General features: G+C 37.7%; 1 protein-coding gene across 2 annotated transcripts; it reads left to right on the forward strand.

Moving 5' to 3' along the window:
* The first annotated feature begins 9018 nt into the window (after positions 1-9018).
* pole3 (polymerase (DNA directed), epsilon 3 (p17 subunit)) lies at positions 9019-17141 on the forward strand. 2 transcript variants are annotated; one of them, XR_008632290.1, is made up of 5 exons: positions 9019-9460; positions 12505-12590; positions 12676-12794; positions 15205-16180; positions 16264-17141. XR_008632290.1 is itself a non-coding variant. In XM_020933450.2 (4 exons), the coding sequence occupies exons 1-4, from the start codon at positions 9395-9397 to the stop codon at positions 15393-15395; spliced, it is 462 nt and encodes a 153-aa protein (XP_020789109.2). In that variant the 5' UTR covers positions 9019-9394; the 3' UTR covers positions 15396-17141. The 2 variants fall into 2 exon arrangements, 1 of the variants encoding a protein (XP_020789109.2); XM_020933450.2 differs by having other exon boundaries at positions 15205-17141.
* The last annotated feature ends 490 nt before the right edge of the window (positions 17142-17631 follow it).

A 17631-nucleotide genomic window follows, 5' to 3' on the forward strand; every position in this document is an offset into this window, starting at 1 on the left:
CCCAGTTTTATACACCATAAAATGTCCTAGGTGCCGCTAGTTTTGACCAGTGTGATCTAAACCAGGTCTAAATCAAGACTTACATCAGGACTATCACAATTTTTGACTAATCTGATCCCTGCCAACAGTAAAGAGGAGCATAAATTGCCATTTGTTTTACCCGGGACAGTCCCAGTTTTGAGTCCTGTGTCCCCTGTCCCATCAGATTTATACAAAAACTGTGATTTGTCCCAAGAAATGTCCTAGATGTCCCTATTTTTGACCAATTTGATCTAAACCAGAACTAAACTAAGACTAAACCAGGACTACAACAGGACTATCACAATTTTTGACTAATCTGATCCCTGCCAACAGCAAAGAGGAGCATAAATTGTCATTTGTTTTGCCAAAATACAGAAAACTGTGTTTGCAAATGACCAAAAAAACAAAAAATGCAGAGTTTGAAGTCCCTCAGATCATGACTGACACAAAAATGCTCAAACTTACACGCTCTTGTCACAATTTTATTTATATCAAACATCCCAATGTGAGGTGTGTCTCAGTTTGGAAGTTTTTAAATCTGGTCACTCTAAATAGGTTGACACAGAAGTAAATTATTAATTAAAGGGCGTTATACTAGTTCTCTTACTAGTCACGGTTTGTGTCATTCATTGGTGGGTGGTTCTGTTGTTGCAGATTTCTTGGGTCTAGTCTAGATTGACCAGATGTCCCTATTTACCCAGGACAGTCCCAGTTTTGAGACCTGTGTCCCCTGTCCCATTAGATTTATACAAAAGCAGTGATTTGTCCCAGTTTTACACACAAAAAGATGTCCTAGGTGTCGCTATTTTTGACCAATTTGATCCAAACCAGGTCTAAACGAGGATTTACAACAGGACTATCACAATTTTTGACTAATCTGACCCCTGCCAACAGTAAAGAGGAACATAAATTGCCATTTGTTTTACCTGGGACAGTCCCAATTTGGAGCCCTGTGTCCCCTGTCCCATCAGATTTATACAAAGCCTGTGATTTATCCCAGTTTTACACACACAAAAAAATGTCTTAGGTGTCCCTATTTTTGACCAATTTGACATAAACTGGGACTAAACCAGGACTACAACAGGACTATCACAATTTTTGACTAATCTGATCCCTGCCAACAGTAAACGGGAGCATAAATTGTCATTTGTTTTGCCAAAATACAGAAAACTGTGTTTGCAAATGACCAAAAAAACAAAAAAATGCAGTTTGAAGTCCCTCAGATTATGACTGACAAGAAAATGCACAATCTTACACACTTTTTTCACAATTTTATTTATACCAAACATCCCAATGTGAGGTGTGTCTCAGTTTGGAAGTTTTTAAATCTGGTCACTCTAAATAGGTTGACACAGAAGTAAATTATTAATTAAAAGGCGTTATACTAGTTCTCTTACTAGTCACGGGTTGTGTCATTCATCGGTGAGTGTTTGTGTTGTTGCAGATTTCTTGGGTCTAGTCTAGATTGACCAGATGTCCCTATTTACCCGGGACAGTCTCAGTTTTGAGACCTGTGTCACCTGTCCCATCAGATTTATATAAAACCTGTGATTTGTCCCAGTTTTACACACAAAAACATGTCCTAGGTGTCGCTATTTATGACCAATTTGATCTAATCCAGGTCTAAACCAGGATTTACAACAGGGCTATCACAATTTTTGACTAATCTGATCCCTGCCAACAGTAAAGAGGAGCATAAATTGTCATTTGTTTTACCTGGGACAGTCCCAGTTTGGAGCCCTGTGTCCCCTGTCCCATCAGATTTATACAAAAACTGTGATTTGTCCCAAAAAATGTCCTAGATGTCCCTATTTTTGACCAATTTGATCTAAACCGGGACAAAACTAAAACTACATCAGGACTAAACCAGGACTATCACAATTTTTGACTAATCTGATCCCTGCCAACAGTAAAGAGGAACACAAATTGTCATTCTTTTTGCCAAAATACAGAAAACTGTGTTTGCAAATGACCATAAAACAAAACAATGTAGAGTCAGAAGTCCCTCAGATTATGACATACGAGAATACACAATGTTACATGCTTTTTTCACAATTTTATTTATACAAACATCCAATGCGAGGTGTGTCTCACTTTAGAATTTTTTATATCTGGTCACTCTAAATAGGTTGACACAGAAGTAAATTATTAATTAAAGGGCGTTATACTATTCCTCTCACTAGTCACGGGTTGTGTCATTCATCGGTGGGTGGTTGTGTTGTTGCAGATTTATTCAGTCTAGTCTAGATTGACCAGACGTCCCTATTTACCCGGGACAGTCCCAGTTTTGAGACCTGTGTCACCTGTCCCAGCAGATTTATACAAAACAAGTGATTTGTCCCAGTTTTACACACAAAAAAAGTCCCATGTGTCCCTATTTTTGACCAATTTGATCTAAACCGGGACTAAACTAAAACTAAACCAGGACTACAACAGGACTATCACAATTTTTGACTAATCTGATCCCTGCCAACAGTAAAAAGGAGCATAAATTGCCATTTGTTTTACCCGGGACAGTCCCCATTTTGAGATCTGTGTCCCCTGTCCCATCAGATTTATACAAAAACTGTGATTTGTCCCAAGAAATGTCCTAGATGTCCCTATTTTTTACCAATTTGATCCAAACCAGGTCTAAATGAGGACTTACAACAGAACTACCACAATTTTTGACTAATCTGATCCCTGCCAACAGCAAAGAGGAGCATAAATTGTCCTTTGTTTTGCCAAAATACAGAAAACCATGTTTGCAAATGACCATAAAACAAAAACAATGCAGAGTTAGAAGTCCCTCAGATCATGACTGACACGAGAATGCACAATCTTACACGCTCTTTTAACAATTTTATTTATACCAAACATCCCAATGCAAGGTATGGCTCAGTTTAGAATTTTTAAAATTTGGTCACCTTACATTTTGGCACAGAAATAAATTATGAATTAAAAGGTGTAATAGGAGTAGGGTGACCAGAATTTTAAATAAAAAACTGGGACACTCTCAGTTTGGGTTGGTTGGTATTAATAAAATAGTGAACCGAGTTAAAGGCTCTGCCCATTCATGACTAACACTTGAGTCAGTATAGTCACATTTCTTTTGTGTTTTGGTGACTGTTTTTTAAGCAGCTTCTCTGTTTTTTACCTAAACAAATGTCAATATACGCGTCTCTTTACTGTTGGCAGGTATCAAATTGGTCAAAAATAGGGACGTCTGGGACAGTTCTTGTATAAAACTGAGAGAAATCACTGGTTCTGTATAAATCTGCTGGGACAGGGGACACAGATCTCAAAACTGGCACTGTCCCGAGTAAATAGCGTAATAGGAGTTTTCTTACTGGTTGTGTCATTCATTGGTGGTTGTTTGTGTTGTTGTGGACGTTTGATTGGGCAGAAATTGACATAATAATTGTTTGTGTATCTGATTTTTGTAGTGTTTGGAAATGTTTTTGTTCGTTGCAGGGGCCTGTGTTCTGTGCCCAAAGTGTTCCCCCCCACGTCAGCCTCATTGTTGGAAGGATTTCATGGCATTTCCTCAACCCATCATCAGACCAGCAGTACAGAAATAATGTTTTTGTTGAGATTTAAAAACCAAATAGGCCTGATTATGTATCTGGATTTCATTTTGACTGTGTATTTTAATTCCCTGTGATGTATTTGAAGTTTGTGCTGCAACATTGGCATTTATTTTCTCGCTGTGGGATGAATGAAGTTTCATCTTTCATCTCTTCTCTCAACCTAAAGGCAGAAACTCTTTTTAAACATTTATGTTACTTTTTAGACAACGGAGACTTGATTGAAAGCAAGTTTTTACCACTGAGTCCTTACTTTGTGTGAGCTTGCATTTCCACAAACCTGACTCTTATTTGGTCTGGAGGAGGGCCTTCTCCTGCTTGTTTCCATGGAAATATGGTTGGCTTAGCTATAATATTCCACATTATAGCATAAAACTCAAACTTATTTCTATATGTTTTTATGCAAGTGCCACCTCCAGTAAATGACATATTGCACTTTTAAACCACACATTTACTGGTTAATCGCTCTAAATTAGATGCCCTGTAGAGACATACTTAAATGTCCAAAATTATTTCCTCTGGGGGGTGGAGGAGGAACCCGGTCGTCCAGGAGGATCTCAGATTAGATCTACTGCTCCTCCACATTGAGAGGAGTCCCATCAGTAAGTCCGAGGAAGATCATAGGACACACTGTGGAACCGAGCTCGTCTCTTGGCTGGTCTCCCCCGTCCCCTGTGACTCATCCTGGACACAGCTCTTTAGGGACTTGGGAGGAGTTCGGGCCTGGTATTGTTTCTCACTGTGACTAAAGTGAGCAAGAACATTTTTTATTTTAATTTCACTGACCTCATTCTACCCCAAAATATACAAAAATAGTTTAATTACATTATTTTTGTAATACAAAACATAACATCTGCTTTTCTCATCGTGCAGCCCTAATTTGTTAGTCAGGCTGGTGCCACCTAGTGCCTCCGCTCAATTTCATTTCTCTCCAGTGACCAGGTCAGGAATCAGAATACACTAGACCAGGCATTTCCAAGCTATGACCAAATGCGGCCCTCAGACAAATTTTTTCTTGGCTCTCAGGCTTCCAGGTGAATTGGCCCAAATGACCTTGCCTCAATTAAAAATGAACTTTCTACCGCAAGTTTTTAAAAAAAATCTACCTTGATAAGCTAATATTTAATATTTACTGTGTGATTTTAAGTATTTTAGCATGAATAAAAGGTCATCCTAACGTGTTAAACATGCACATATTTCAATTATTCACTGTTGTATTGAGCACCAGTCTACAGCCCTCGATCGGCCCTCTGCTTCATCTGGTTTTAGATATGTGGCCCTTCATGAAAAAAGTTTGGAGACCCCTGCACTAAACCCTGGAAGTTGTAGACCGCACACCAGCCAATCAGAGAAGAGCTGTGAAGCCATGACATCAGACTCAAGCATCTGTCTGGGTCCCTTTTGTGGAACAGCACAACAGTAAACAAAGCGTCGAGATGGATGTAGACGAAGACAAACATTCTGTGTTGGCAACGATTCCTTAGATCGAGGATTTAAAGCCGGAACAAAGAGAATGTTTGGTGAATTTTATCAAGGGGAAAGACGTTATTGCCTTTCTTCCTACGGGATTTGGTGCATTACATACATCATGACCAAACAGCAGCGATTGGTTAAATAAAAAAAAAGTACCTGCCTACTGTGAAGTAAACGAATCCTAACACTGTGAGGTCAGACGGTTTCCACAAAGTGAAACCAGCTGATAAATCAGGCTACTTATTTGTACCACTTGTGTAGATTTTATGCTGCTGGAAATGAGTTCTGAACAAATGATAAATTGCAGTGACATTACGCTGGGGTGTTCTGCATGTATGTTTATTGTAAAATGTTCAGCAGTTACAATAGTGACCCCATGCAGATGTTACCAGTTTCTGAAAAGTCAAGTAAAAATAAATGGATTTAATTAGCACATTTTCAGGAGCTTGTGATCATTCCAAGCGTTCTGGTTCTGTTTGGGAGTTTGATTTTCAACAAATAAATGAGAGTGACTAACTTAAAAACTGCTGGTTCATGTGAGCTGTGACTGTGGCTTGAGAACAGATCTTGTCTAACTTGAGTAACAGAGGTCGAGACAGAGCAGTGCCTTCAGTTAGTTTCAATCCCCTCATTGAACATTGATGACACGAGCTGCAAAGTGTCAATAGCTTTTAAACAAATGAAACTCTATCTGTGAACGCAGTGAATCAGCTCGGTGACTTGAACCTGGTGGGCGTTAACCTGGTCTTTGTTTGGAGTTTTCTCTGGAGCGAGTGGAACGAACATCTGCTGCCATGGAAACAACTGCAGAGAACCTATGACCGAGTAACTCTTATTACTGTTACTCTGTTTTATCAGATCAGTGTTAAAGCTGCACTGTGTAACTTTCTGGTTGGGGGGTTCGCCAGCTGCTTGTTTCTATGGATTTGTGATTGCTCCGCCTGGAATATTCACAATATGGCATTAAACAGCTTGTGACAATGTGGGCCTTTATACCATTTTAAACTCACATTATTTTGTTTCATTTCACTCATTTGGTTAATTTCTCAATATCCTGCCAGAGTTAGACGTATAATTCAGGGTTCTCTAGTTTTATAGGCTCTTTTCCAGGGGTGTCAAACTCATTTTGGTCCGGGGGCCGTATCCAACCTACTCTGATCCCAAAGGGGCTGGATCAGAAAACTTATGGCATATAAATTCCAAAAATACCAATAAATTCAAATATTTGTGCAGAGAAATGCAAATCTATTACAGAAATCTTTTTTAATTGATGAACTCTTTCTTTTACAAAATATTATAAATTATGAACAACCTGAAACTTTAAGAAAAATGCTATTTCAACACAATGTTTTAACATGAACTTGAATGCAAAGACAAATAAGTCAATTTTTTCTTGGAAAATCCTGCATTCGGCTCCACTTTTCTCATGTTGGACATTTTTCTGATGAGGGTGTCACGGTCAACAGTCAAAACGATCGTCCTTTAAGAGCGTTTGGAAAGAGACAAGTCTTCATTTGTGCTGCTCTGGTGGGAGGGGCCACGTACAGAGACGCTGGAGATGCTGATATGATAAACACTGCAGAAAATTACCAATATTTTAATAGAAAATTTGATCCAGCCACCCTTGCTCTATTCACTCTTACGTCACAAACCAGGAAGACGTTTGGAAAAAGTGTGGTTACAATTTCCGGCAAGTTCATGGTAGTAAGTCTGACAAAAGGAAACATTAGAAAATATCCCAGTTTTCTTCATCTCCATGTCATTGTAGCGTTCCTTTATGTTCAGCTCATCAACAATTTCAACCACACCTGAGTTTTCATCATTTCCCCACTGACACACAACTCCGAGTGCACTGGGTACATGCGATTAGAAGAGACGAGGCGCCGAATTCAAGATGATTCGAAACAGCACATACGTGTGTTTTGTGTTGCTTTTTTGTATGAAAAGAGCTCTATAAATAAAGTTTGTTGTTGTTGTTGTACATGTGCAGTCTTCATTTTACAGCTGATCACATTTACTTCTGTGGCTTTTATCACAGTCGGTCGGCGAGCCCATGTGTAGAGAATTACACCTGAAGCGTGAATAGAGCCTATTATCACAACACGGTTAATTTAAATATGTAGTATCTAAGTGGATATATTTGTTTAAGCACAGTCACTCCCCGTGTTAGTGGTTTTACTTATAGATTATCTGCCTGCGCACTGATATGTTATGTTGCAGTGAAGTAAAAGTAAAATGAGGATTCACAAATTCATTTACCTCCGAATCATTATTGAATCATTATTTATATTTTTATATGTTGTAGTAAATACACAACAAAATATACTTTATTTATTAATTCATTTCATTTACATCCATATTCAGTATACTTAGCTGCAGCTCCACATGGTCTGGAGACAAAAAACGGGGGTGTGCCTTAAGTCGGCCATATTTAAAGCCTCTGGGGAGAAAGAGACGTCTGTGCAGTTGGGTGTACAGCGTTTTTGTGTTTGATTTAATTTATCGAACTTATTTTCTGTTTGACCAGTTTATTTGTAATTTAGCTATTTTACATAAACAACGGAAATCCATTTTAAATAAATTTTTGTCTGGTCAAAGACACAGTTTATTTTTAGTCTGCCTCCTACTTTGACCCCATCGGGCCAGCTTCCCCACACAGATCTACCTTAAATTTATTCAATTACAGATGATTTTAGAGCTCAAAAATACGTAGAAAAGCGTCACATCCTTGACATCAGAAGCGGACGTTGAAAGTTGCTCAGTTGAAACACTCATGATTGGAAGCTTTACGGGAAATCTCACATTAATTGAGCATAATTTTTGTTTCTGATTCAATTAAAACAAGTGTTAAAAAGGCAAAGAGCCCAGAGTACCACCAGAAGAAGCTCAAGTACCTCCCATAGGCTATAGCCACCTGCAGTACGTACCACAGATTCAATATTTTAACATACTTTGGTTATATTAATTTGTATTTTTTTTTAATATATACAAATGCAAATATATGCTTGTTTACACTATAATATAATAACTAATTATCTAAATAAAAAAAAATAAAATTCGTATTTTGTATAAACAAAACCCAAATATATGTTTGTTTACAAGATAATATAATAACTAATGATATAATTTTAAAAAATATAAATAAATAAATAAATAAATAATACTGAAGTTTGTTTTGGCGGAAGTGCATCACATTCTTGGCATCAAAAGTGGAAGTTGAAGGCTCGAGGTTGGAAGCATGAATTTATTAAAATAAATATATTTTTTAATAGTATAATATAATAACTCATAATCTAAAAAAAATTAATAAAAAGCCCAAGTACCTCCCATAGGCTATAGCCACCTGCATTACATACCAAAGATACAATATTTTACCATACTTTGGTTATATTAATTGTATTTTTTTTTTATATACACATGCAAATATATGCTTGTTTACAGAATACTAATAACTAATGTTCTAAATAAATAAATACATTTGTATTTGTATATACAAAACGCAAATATATGTTTGTTTACAAGATAATATAGTAACTAATGATATAAATAAAACAAATAAATAAATAAATAAATAAAACCGAAGTTCTTTTGGCGGAAGTGCGTCACATTCTTTGCATCAAAAGCGGAAGTTGAAGGTTCGTGGTTGGAAGCATGGTTTTATTAAAATAAAGCTATAGCTTACAATATAATATAATAACTCATAATAAAAAAAAAAAAACAATTTAAATAAATAAATAATACAGAACGTTGTGTTAGCGGAAGTGGGTCACATTCTCGATATCAAAAGCGGAAGTTGAAAGTTGAAGGCTCGTGGTTGGAAGCATGGATTTATTAAAATATTTTTTTTTTTTTTTTTTTACAGTATAATATAATAACTCATAATCTTAAAAAAAAAAAAAATAATACAGAAGTTGTGTTGGCGGAAGTGCGTCACATTCTCGATATTACAAGCGGAAGTTGAAAGTTGAAAGCTCGTGGTTGGAAGCTTCGCGGGAAATCCGTGAAAACAGAAGTCCGTCTTTTCCTGCACAAACCGAGACCGTTTTTTAACCTTCCGCTCGTTCACACCGACGCAACCGAGGAACACGAGCACGATTCACGACCATTTGCACTTTTATTTGAGTTAAAATCGACGCGCTGAGGTCGGTTTGTTGCAGCCTGTTGCGTTGAGCTAAAGCGGCTAACGCGGACCCGTGGTGGTTTTTTCTGCTGGCGGCGGAACCCGGCAGACTCTATCCCCGCTCCTGGTGTCTCTGTCCCCGCTCCTGGTGTCTCTGTCCCCGCTCCTGGTGTCTCTGTCCCCGGCCTGAACGTGAACATTTACCGGTGTGAGTATGGCGGAGAGACCAGAAGACTTAAACCTGCCCAACGCCGTAATAACCCGGATTATTAAAGAAGCTGTGAGTATAAATATAAACAAATATAAACAAACTCAAATGTCTGCTCCAGTTTGCACGTGGTAAGGTGAAAATTAATTCATTACAAACCGTTTTGTTCCACATTATAATTTCATTTTAAAGGTTTAGGCCAGGTCACTGGTTAATGATCAGTGTTGGGAAGGTTACTTTTAAAATGTATTCCCCTACAGATTACATATCCCAAAATGTAGTTTGTAATGGAATCCATTAAATTACTTAAAGTGAGTAATGTAATCTGATTACTTTGGATTACTTGATTTGCTGTAGAGAAGCAAAGATGAGGAAATCGTAACATAAGTTTTATCTGCTAAAAGAAAATTAAAAGCCCAGACTTTACTTAACCAAATTAAAAATATTATTGATAGAAGACGAGGAGACACGTCCACACAACATGGTTCAGTCCTGTTAAATCCTGTTTAAATCCTGTTTTAGTCCTGTTTTAGACCTGGTTTAGACCTGGTTTAGGCCTGGTTTAGGCCTGGTTTAGCCCAAAATGTGAAAACAGGAAAATACCACCTTGTAATCCATTTATTTCAACAAAGTAACTGTAATCCAATTACCACTCACTGAAACAGTAACTGTAACTGAATACAGTTACTCATAATTTGTACTCTGATTACATAACTCCGGTACATGTAATCTGTTACTCCCCAACACTGGATGTTAGTGCTTTGTTTGGAATTTCTCACAGCATGACATTTAAATCTACATGTATTGCATTTATTATTCAGTTTATTGCTCAAATTTCAAAACTACCACGATAAGAGTGTGGGGTCGCCTCTCCACAGACCTGGCGCTCATCTGTTTATCTAAATGTAGAGATGGATAAGTAGTTTATTGCAGTGTACAGTGAGACTTACAAGTAAAACTGAAACATCTCCATAAAAGTTTGGACCCTCCGGTTAGTTATTTGCACAAGGTTCAATGTCTTTTCAGTCAACATAAATTAAAGGTTCACTGTGTAACTTTTTGGTTGGGGGTCCATCACCTGCTTTTTTCTATGGCTATGTTACTGCTCTGCTTAGAATGTTCCACAGTGTGACATTAAACAGCTCTACCTTACATTTGTTCAATTACAGGTGGTAGTACAGCTCAAAAATACCTAGAAAAACAGGCATTCTGACTGTGAGCGGGGTCACTTCTCCACAGATCTGACCTGTAACATGGTCTGGCTTGGTCTCCATGAAGGTAGAAAGGTTTAATGCCATACTATGAAACTTTACAGACAAAGAAATAGCATCTGCACAGAGAAATTTGAAGGACCCTCCACCAGAAAAGTTACACAATGCACCTGCAAAAGTGCAAAATTGCAAAAGTTAATTTGAACAAAAGCTTCTAAAAGTGGTGCCATTATTTAGGCCCTAATACATGATTTTGGTATAATGGTATAATAGGCTATCACATTAATATTATTCATGTCAGAAAAGTGGAATGTTGGAAAAATAGTAAAGTGCCACTACTCCGACGATGAAAAAAAAAAGTAAGTAGTGGGACGCTTGAAAAATAACTACTCCGACAATTAGACGTCAAAGTCTAAATAGCAGCATATCTGAATAGCAGCATACGTAACTATTAGTGGTGTGCAAAAATATTGAAATATTGTATTGATAAAGTATTGATATCATGGGTGCTGTATTGATATATCTCCAAGAGTAATAATTGGTATATTTTACTAAGTTATTTTGTTACAGTGCTACAGTTTTGTTGCTTGTTTAAAGGAAAAGAACTTTTTTATGCAGCACATTTGGCATTTTCACTGATTAAAATGTCTGTGTTTCATATTAACTTTGCACAAGAAGTGGTTTAACTTTTCCAGATTGACGGACATGTTTTACATAACCACACATACCTTTCCAGCCATAAAAGATAGAAACTTACTTTTTCCCCTTGAATAGCTGAAACTTTCGGTTTTCCGAGCATGTTTCCGGCATTATCCTACGTCACACTGCGTGATGACACAGGGAAAACAAGTGTCCAATAAGAACTTTGTTTTTCGCCAAACACATGCGCTCCATCCATTTTTATTGGGCCAAACTTTGCCAAAGAGTGTAAGTGAGTCAAGATGGTCAATGCTCTGAGCGTCTGTTTGTAACAACTGAAAAAGCCACTCTAAGTGCAGTTATTTCTCAAATAAATGGCAACGTATGCATCTTTGACCAGACCGGAGCTGTTTCCATGACTGGCACCAATAAAGTAAAGGGGCGAAGTTTTGAGGGCAATATGGATATTTTTAGTTTACTTACAGACTTGATATTTTGCACTTTTGTAACTAAAACCCTAAATTAAACATTTTTAATGAAACATGGCCAAAAAGTTGTTTATACATGTTTGCTGTGTGTTCAGTATGTAAAAGTATAAATTTTATTTTCTGTTTACTTTTTTAATTTGTATTTCTGGTCTTTTAGCTTTTATTACAGCCACATGACACAACTACAGCAGCAGATTGTGAAATAACAGACTGTACTGAAAAAAAGGATGTATAACACTTCATTAGGGGGTAAAAGCGGGAGTTTTTATAGCAAAATAAAAGAAAAATCCATGCGAGGAAAAATGTAATAAAATTGGGTAAAATAGGTCTGGAAGGGTTAACAAAGCCTTTTTTTTTTCAGTTTTTTTTTTTTTTTTGTATTTGGTGTGGGTGCTACTGTTTTTATGTTGATTATTGTATTTTGTTAAATGTTTTATTCTTTTGTCTTTCTAAAAAACAAACAAAAAAATTTAGTATCACAACCATGATTTAGCCATTATTTTTTATTGATTCGATTTGAAATGTATCACACTGAATCATATCGAATCGAAAGCTCACTGTATCGAGATATGTAGCGTATCGGCAACTTCTGAATGATACCCAGCCCTAGTAACCTTCCAAAAAACTCGCCACCCCCCTCCAATCTTTATTAAATATAATAAACGAATGTTGTGATATTTCCTGAAACCCAACATAAAGCCCCCTGCCTTAGAAAATCATCAAATTCTTTAACGTGACGGCAGTTTTTCAGTGTTTCAAACTTGTTTCCTGCCCACAGCTTCCTGACGGCGTGAACGTGTCCAAAGAAGCTCGAAGAGCCATTTCTCAGGCGGCCAGTGTCTTCGTGCTCTACGCCACGTCCTGGTAACCATGGAGACGAGATCTGAGCCTGTACCGGACTCACTGGAGCGCGTTTTCAGTCTCATATCTCTTGTTTTCTTTCGTGTAGCGCCAACAACTTTGCGATGAAGGCCAAGAGGAAAACCCTGAACGCGGGAGACGTGATGGCCGCGATGGAGGAGATGGAGTTTGAGAGATTTCTGGAGCCTCTCAAAGAAGCGCTCGAAGGTTTGTTTGGAAATAACATGCAGATCAAAAGTGGTTGTGGAGAAATAATGACGCACATGATCACAATCGAGTAACACTGAAGCATCAGACTCATTACATTATTGTTATTTGAGGTCATTTTGATTAGCTTAAAAAAAAGGCTTCAATAAATGGACAGTGTTGATGTTTTTGTGTGGAAATGTGAAATATAATACACATTTATTATTCTTTCTGTTCCATTTTATTCGTGTTTGTAGAATCCTATCCTTAGTTTTCTTCACAAAAAAGAACTTCACGCTCCGTACTCATGATCATGTGTGTCAATATTTATCCTCAGTAATCTTCAAATCCATCAACACCTTGAAAACTAAAATAAAGACAGACACAGAAAAAAGCTTAGTTTTACATAAATACTTTTAAATTAATGCAGAATTGAAAACGATATTTACAGTGTTCACCTGTACATCAGCAGTGGTAGTTACGTAGTGTGTCTTTTATTTTGACGTCTTTTTCTTTACACATTTTTCTGTTTCTCTCTATCGTCTTTTTCTCTGTTTTCACGGCTACTATATTTCTCTCTTGTTTACTTCCGGGGCAAGGTAAAAGGTCACATAACTTAAAAGATAAATATTTCCACTAATAAAATATAAAATTAATAACTGTGGTATTCTGACACACCTTAAATATTTGAACAAATAAAATAAAACAAATATTCTGACATTATCGTCATTATCGTTATATATAACGGTCGTTATTCTATCTTAAATGAACACCTGAAATCTTAAAAATGCAAGACTTGTTAGTAGAACTTGGCACATCCCAATTATAAAACAAAAACTACTTATTCTATTGGCAGTAAATGAGTCATTCAACTCATATCAATGTTTTGTAGTAGTTGGCCCTCGCCACTAACAAAGTTATTTTTTTAATGGATTTCTGATCAGTTTTCCATTTGGGCATTGAATAAAAATGTAATATATGTATATAATGTGGCAGACTGAGGGCAGCAGTAGCCTCCTCCTTCTCCTCGCTGTGTTTATATCGTCTGCTGCTGTATTCTAGAAGCACACGTTGTTCTCACCTGGTGTAAAACCAATGTAAGGACATGACTATGAACTGATTTTATTTGGGACTGAACCATCAGCTTTTGTTTTTAGACCGAGAACGAGGAGATAAGGCATGAATGAGGATTTCTGCAGTGGGCTGAGAGTGGGAGGGGCGGAAACGGGCGATGTTGTGGATCTTTAGTTTAGTCCTGACTGTGGGCACCAGCAGGAGGCCGGTCCCTGAGCTCTTCAAAGTGCAGATGGTTCATAAGGCACTAACATGTCACAGATGGACTTTGGTACTTGACCATGGAGAGACTTGTGCACAAACAGAACCGAGTCTCTGACCCACAGGGGGCAGTGCAGAGACCTGAGCGCAGGACTTATGTTCACGTACTTTTTGGTTCGAGTCGGGACCTGAGCTGCAGCGTCTCACAGCTCGTTTGGAGAGACCAGTGAGCAGACCACAGTGTTGGGGAGTAACAGATTACATGTACCGGAGTTACGTAGTCAGAGTACAAATTATGAGTACAACTGTATTCGGTTACAGTTACTGTTTCAGTGAGTGGTAATTGAATTACAGTTACTTTGTTGAAATAAATGGATTACAGGGTAGTATTTCCCTGTTTTCACATTTTGGGCGATATCCCTTTTTTCGGTAATTCCACTCATTGGCGGACACTAACGCCGGGACTAACGCCGGGACTAACGCCGGGACTAAACCGGACTAAACCGGACTAACGCCGGACTAACACCGCACTAACACCGGGACTAACCGCCGGGACTAACACCGGCACTAACACCGGCACTAACACCGGCACTAACACCGGACTAACACCGGACTAACACCGGGACTAACGCCGGGACTAACGCCGGGACTAACACCGCACTAACCGGCACTAACGCCGGGACTAACGCCGGGACTAACCATGCTGCGTGGACGTTTTTCCTCGTCTTCTATCAATAATATTTTTAATCTGGTTCAGTAAAGTCTGGGTTATTTATTTTCTTTTAACAGACAAAACATCTCGTGAAGATTTCCTCGTCTTTGCTTCTCTACAGCAAATCAAGTAATCCAAAGTATTCAGATTACGTTACTCACTTTAAGTAATTGAATGGATTACGTTACAAACCACTTTTTGATGTGTGTAATCTGTAATCTGTAGGGGAATACATTTTAAAAGTCACCTTCCCAACACTGACAGACCATCACAGTAATCTAACCTACTGAAGACAAACGCATGGATAAGTCTCTCCAAGTCTGCTTTAGACAGCAAACAAAAGAAAATAAATCTTACGAGGCGTAAAAAACATCTGAAAATACTTGTGATTTGAGCAGGCACAATATCTTGAAGATCTAATGTTGCTTTTCCGTTTTCCATCAGTGTATAAAAAAGGCCAGAAGGGGAAGAAGGAGGTGTCCGAGCAGAAACGAAAGGACAAAGAAAAGAAACAGGACTCTGAAAACGACAAGAGCCGAGAAGAGGAGGAGGAAGAGGAGAGGATGGAGGAAGAGCCAGACGTACCAGATGCACCGGACGCAGCAGACGCAGAGGAGGACGAAGCCGAGAACTGAACTGAACTGGACCAAACCGAACCAAACCACTGCAAACACTCAAAAAAACCAACATGGGTTTAAAGGACTTGATTTCACAGTAGAAATCTTAGTTTGTATAATTTTTTATCTAGTTTCTTAGATCATTTAAAGGTGCACTGTGTATCTTTTACGTTAGAGAGTCTGCCACCTGCTCGTCGTCATGGAAATGCAATTGCTTTGACTGGAATGTTCCACAGTAAGGCATTAGACCGATCTCTGGTGAAAAGAAAATAACAACGTCGAGCCGAGTTACAGGTCCGATTTGCGGAGCGGCGACGCTGCCAAGAGCGAGAATTATTACATGTTTTGGATTTGTTTTGAGATTTTAAAAACCTCTATGATTGAATAAATATGAGATAAATGGGTTTAATGCCATACTGTGGAACATTTCTTCATTTCTCGGCCTGCTGGTGTCACTCAGTTTTGTCCGTAAATAGATCAAGTTTAATGCCGTACTGTGGGCCGTGCCAGGAAAAGCAACGACATCTCCATGCAGACAAAAAGACGGCAGACTCTTCAGATAGAAAAGTTACGTAGTGCACCTTTAGTTTGCGAGTAATTTTCTAACCAATTTCGATCTTTTTGCAGCGAAATGGACTTTTTATACTGGAAATTTCCACGTCTTCCTAAAAGTTCTGTGTTTCTGAGCCGAGAATCAACTTCACATTTTGATAAACGCTTCCGTTAAAGCCGCACTGTGTAACTTTTCTGGTAGACGGGACCCTCCAGTTACTCGTCTCCATGGAGAATGCAGGTTTTTGAAGGTATTTTTGAGCAATAAAAACACTCGTAATTGATTAAATGCGTCTTTATACAAGTGTTAATGCCATATTGTGGAACATTACAGGTAAAGGAAAAGCATCTCAACCGAAGCGGACCCCAAACCTGAAAAGATACGCAGTGCACCTTTAAAATAAAACAGAAAAGAACAGGCAAAATGATAATAAATAATTGATACATGTCAATCCATGTATCATTCGTTTGTTCGTTTTTCAAAATAAAACCAAAAATAAGAAAATGAAAAAAACAACTCTTTTCTTCATTATTTGTCTCCAAAACCAAAATGAAAAAAAAAAAAACGTATAATGATTCGTGGTTTTAGTTTTCGATTTTTTCTGTTTAAATTAATAATGAAAAAACAGATGACGATGTTTCCCGTTTACGTGACTTAAACTGCGAACCAGGACTAAACCAGGACAAAATTGGCCTCAGTCCTGGTCTCTGTCCTGGTCTGGTCGCAATCTCAGTCCTTGTCCCAATCTCAGACTTAGTTTAGTCCTGTTTCAGTCCTGGTTTAGTCTTGGTTTAAGTCACATAAACGGAAAGCGGCTGTTTCATTGTTCATTTAAACACAAAATCGAAAACTGAAAAAAAAAAACAAATTATCAGTTTTTTTTTGGTTTTGGAGACAAATAATGAAGAAAATTGTTGTTTTTTCATTTTCTTATTTTTGGAAAATGAATGATACACGGATTCATGTCTGAGTGTGATTTATAAAGAGCCTAAAAAGCACAATAAAATTCAGGCTAAAATCTAATTATACATTTTTTGTAAAGGTTTCTCTTTTAATCGATTTCAACATTTAGTAAGTTTCAGGACTCAAGCACATTTCGGTTCATTTAAAGTGAAAGGAAAGTTAAACTGACTCAAACTGTTCTAGTTCTGTTTCATGTTGATATTTATACATTTGTAAAAAAATAAAATAAAAATAAAATAAACTTTGTATTTCAAACTTTTATGTGTAAAATGTTCTACTGCATTTCAAGCATTTTCAGAATCCAAAACTCCCAAAAACTGTGGCAAAAGCAGAAATTAAATTTGTCAACTGGACAATAAAAGTTTATTTTGGTTGAAACTGCCGTGGATTCTGCCTGGATGACTGAGGGATTTTACACACACACCAAAAATGTGGTTTTAAAAATGATTTAATTAGAGGAAAAAGATCATTGGCAAGATTAAGGGACCACCTCAACTACAGGATCCATTTCATACTGAGTGTATTTTAGGTCGAGGTTTGCCTGGGGTCCACCTCTGTACTGATATTCTGACTGGGAAGTCTTCCAGATTTGGAAAGAGCAAATTCAAAGCTATGAGTGCATTTTAATTCTCGTTTCTGAGATGTGAGCTCAGTCAATAAATATTGAGTTTGGCCCACGACTTAGTCCCAGTTTTTAATCTTGGCCTCTGTGAATTTGAGTTTGAGTTCCCCTGATCA

This window comes from Boleophthalmus pectinirostris, unplaced genomic scaffold (genome assembly GCF_026225935.1).
Source record: "Boleophthalmus pectinirostris isolate CB_2022bp ecotype Guang Dong unplaced genomic scaffold, ASM2622593v1 HiC_scaffold_19, whole genome shotgun sequence".
Classification (NCBI taxonomy): domain Eukaryota; kingdom Metazoa; phylum Chordata; class Actinopteri; order Gobiiformes; family Gobiidae; genus Boleophthalmus; species Boleophthalmus pectinirostris.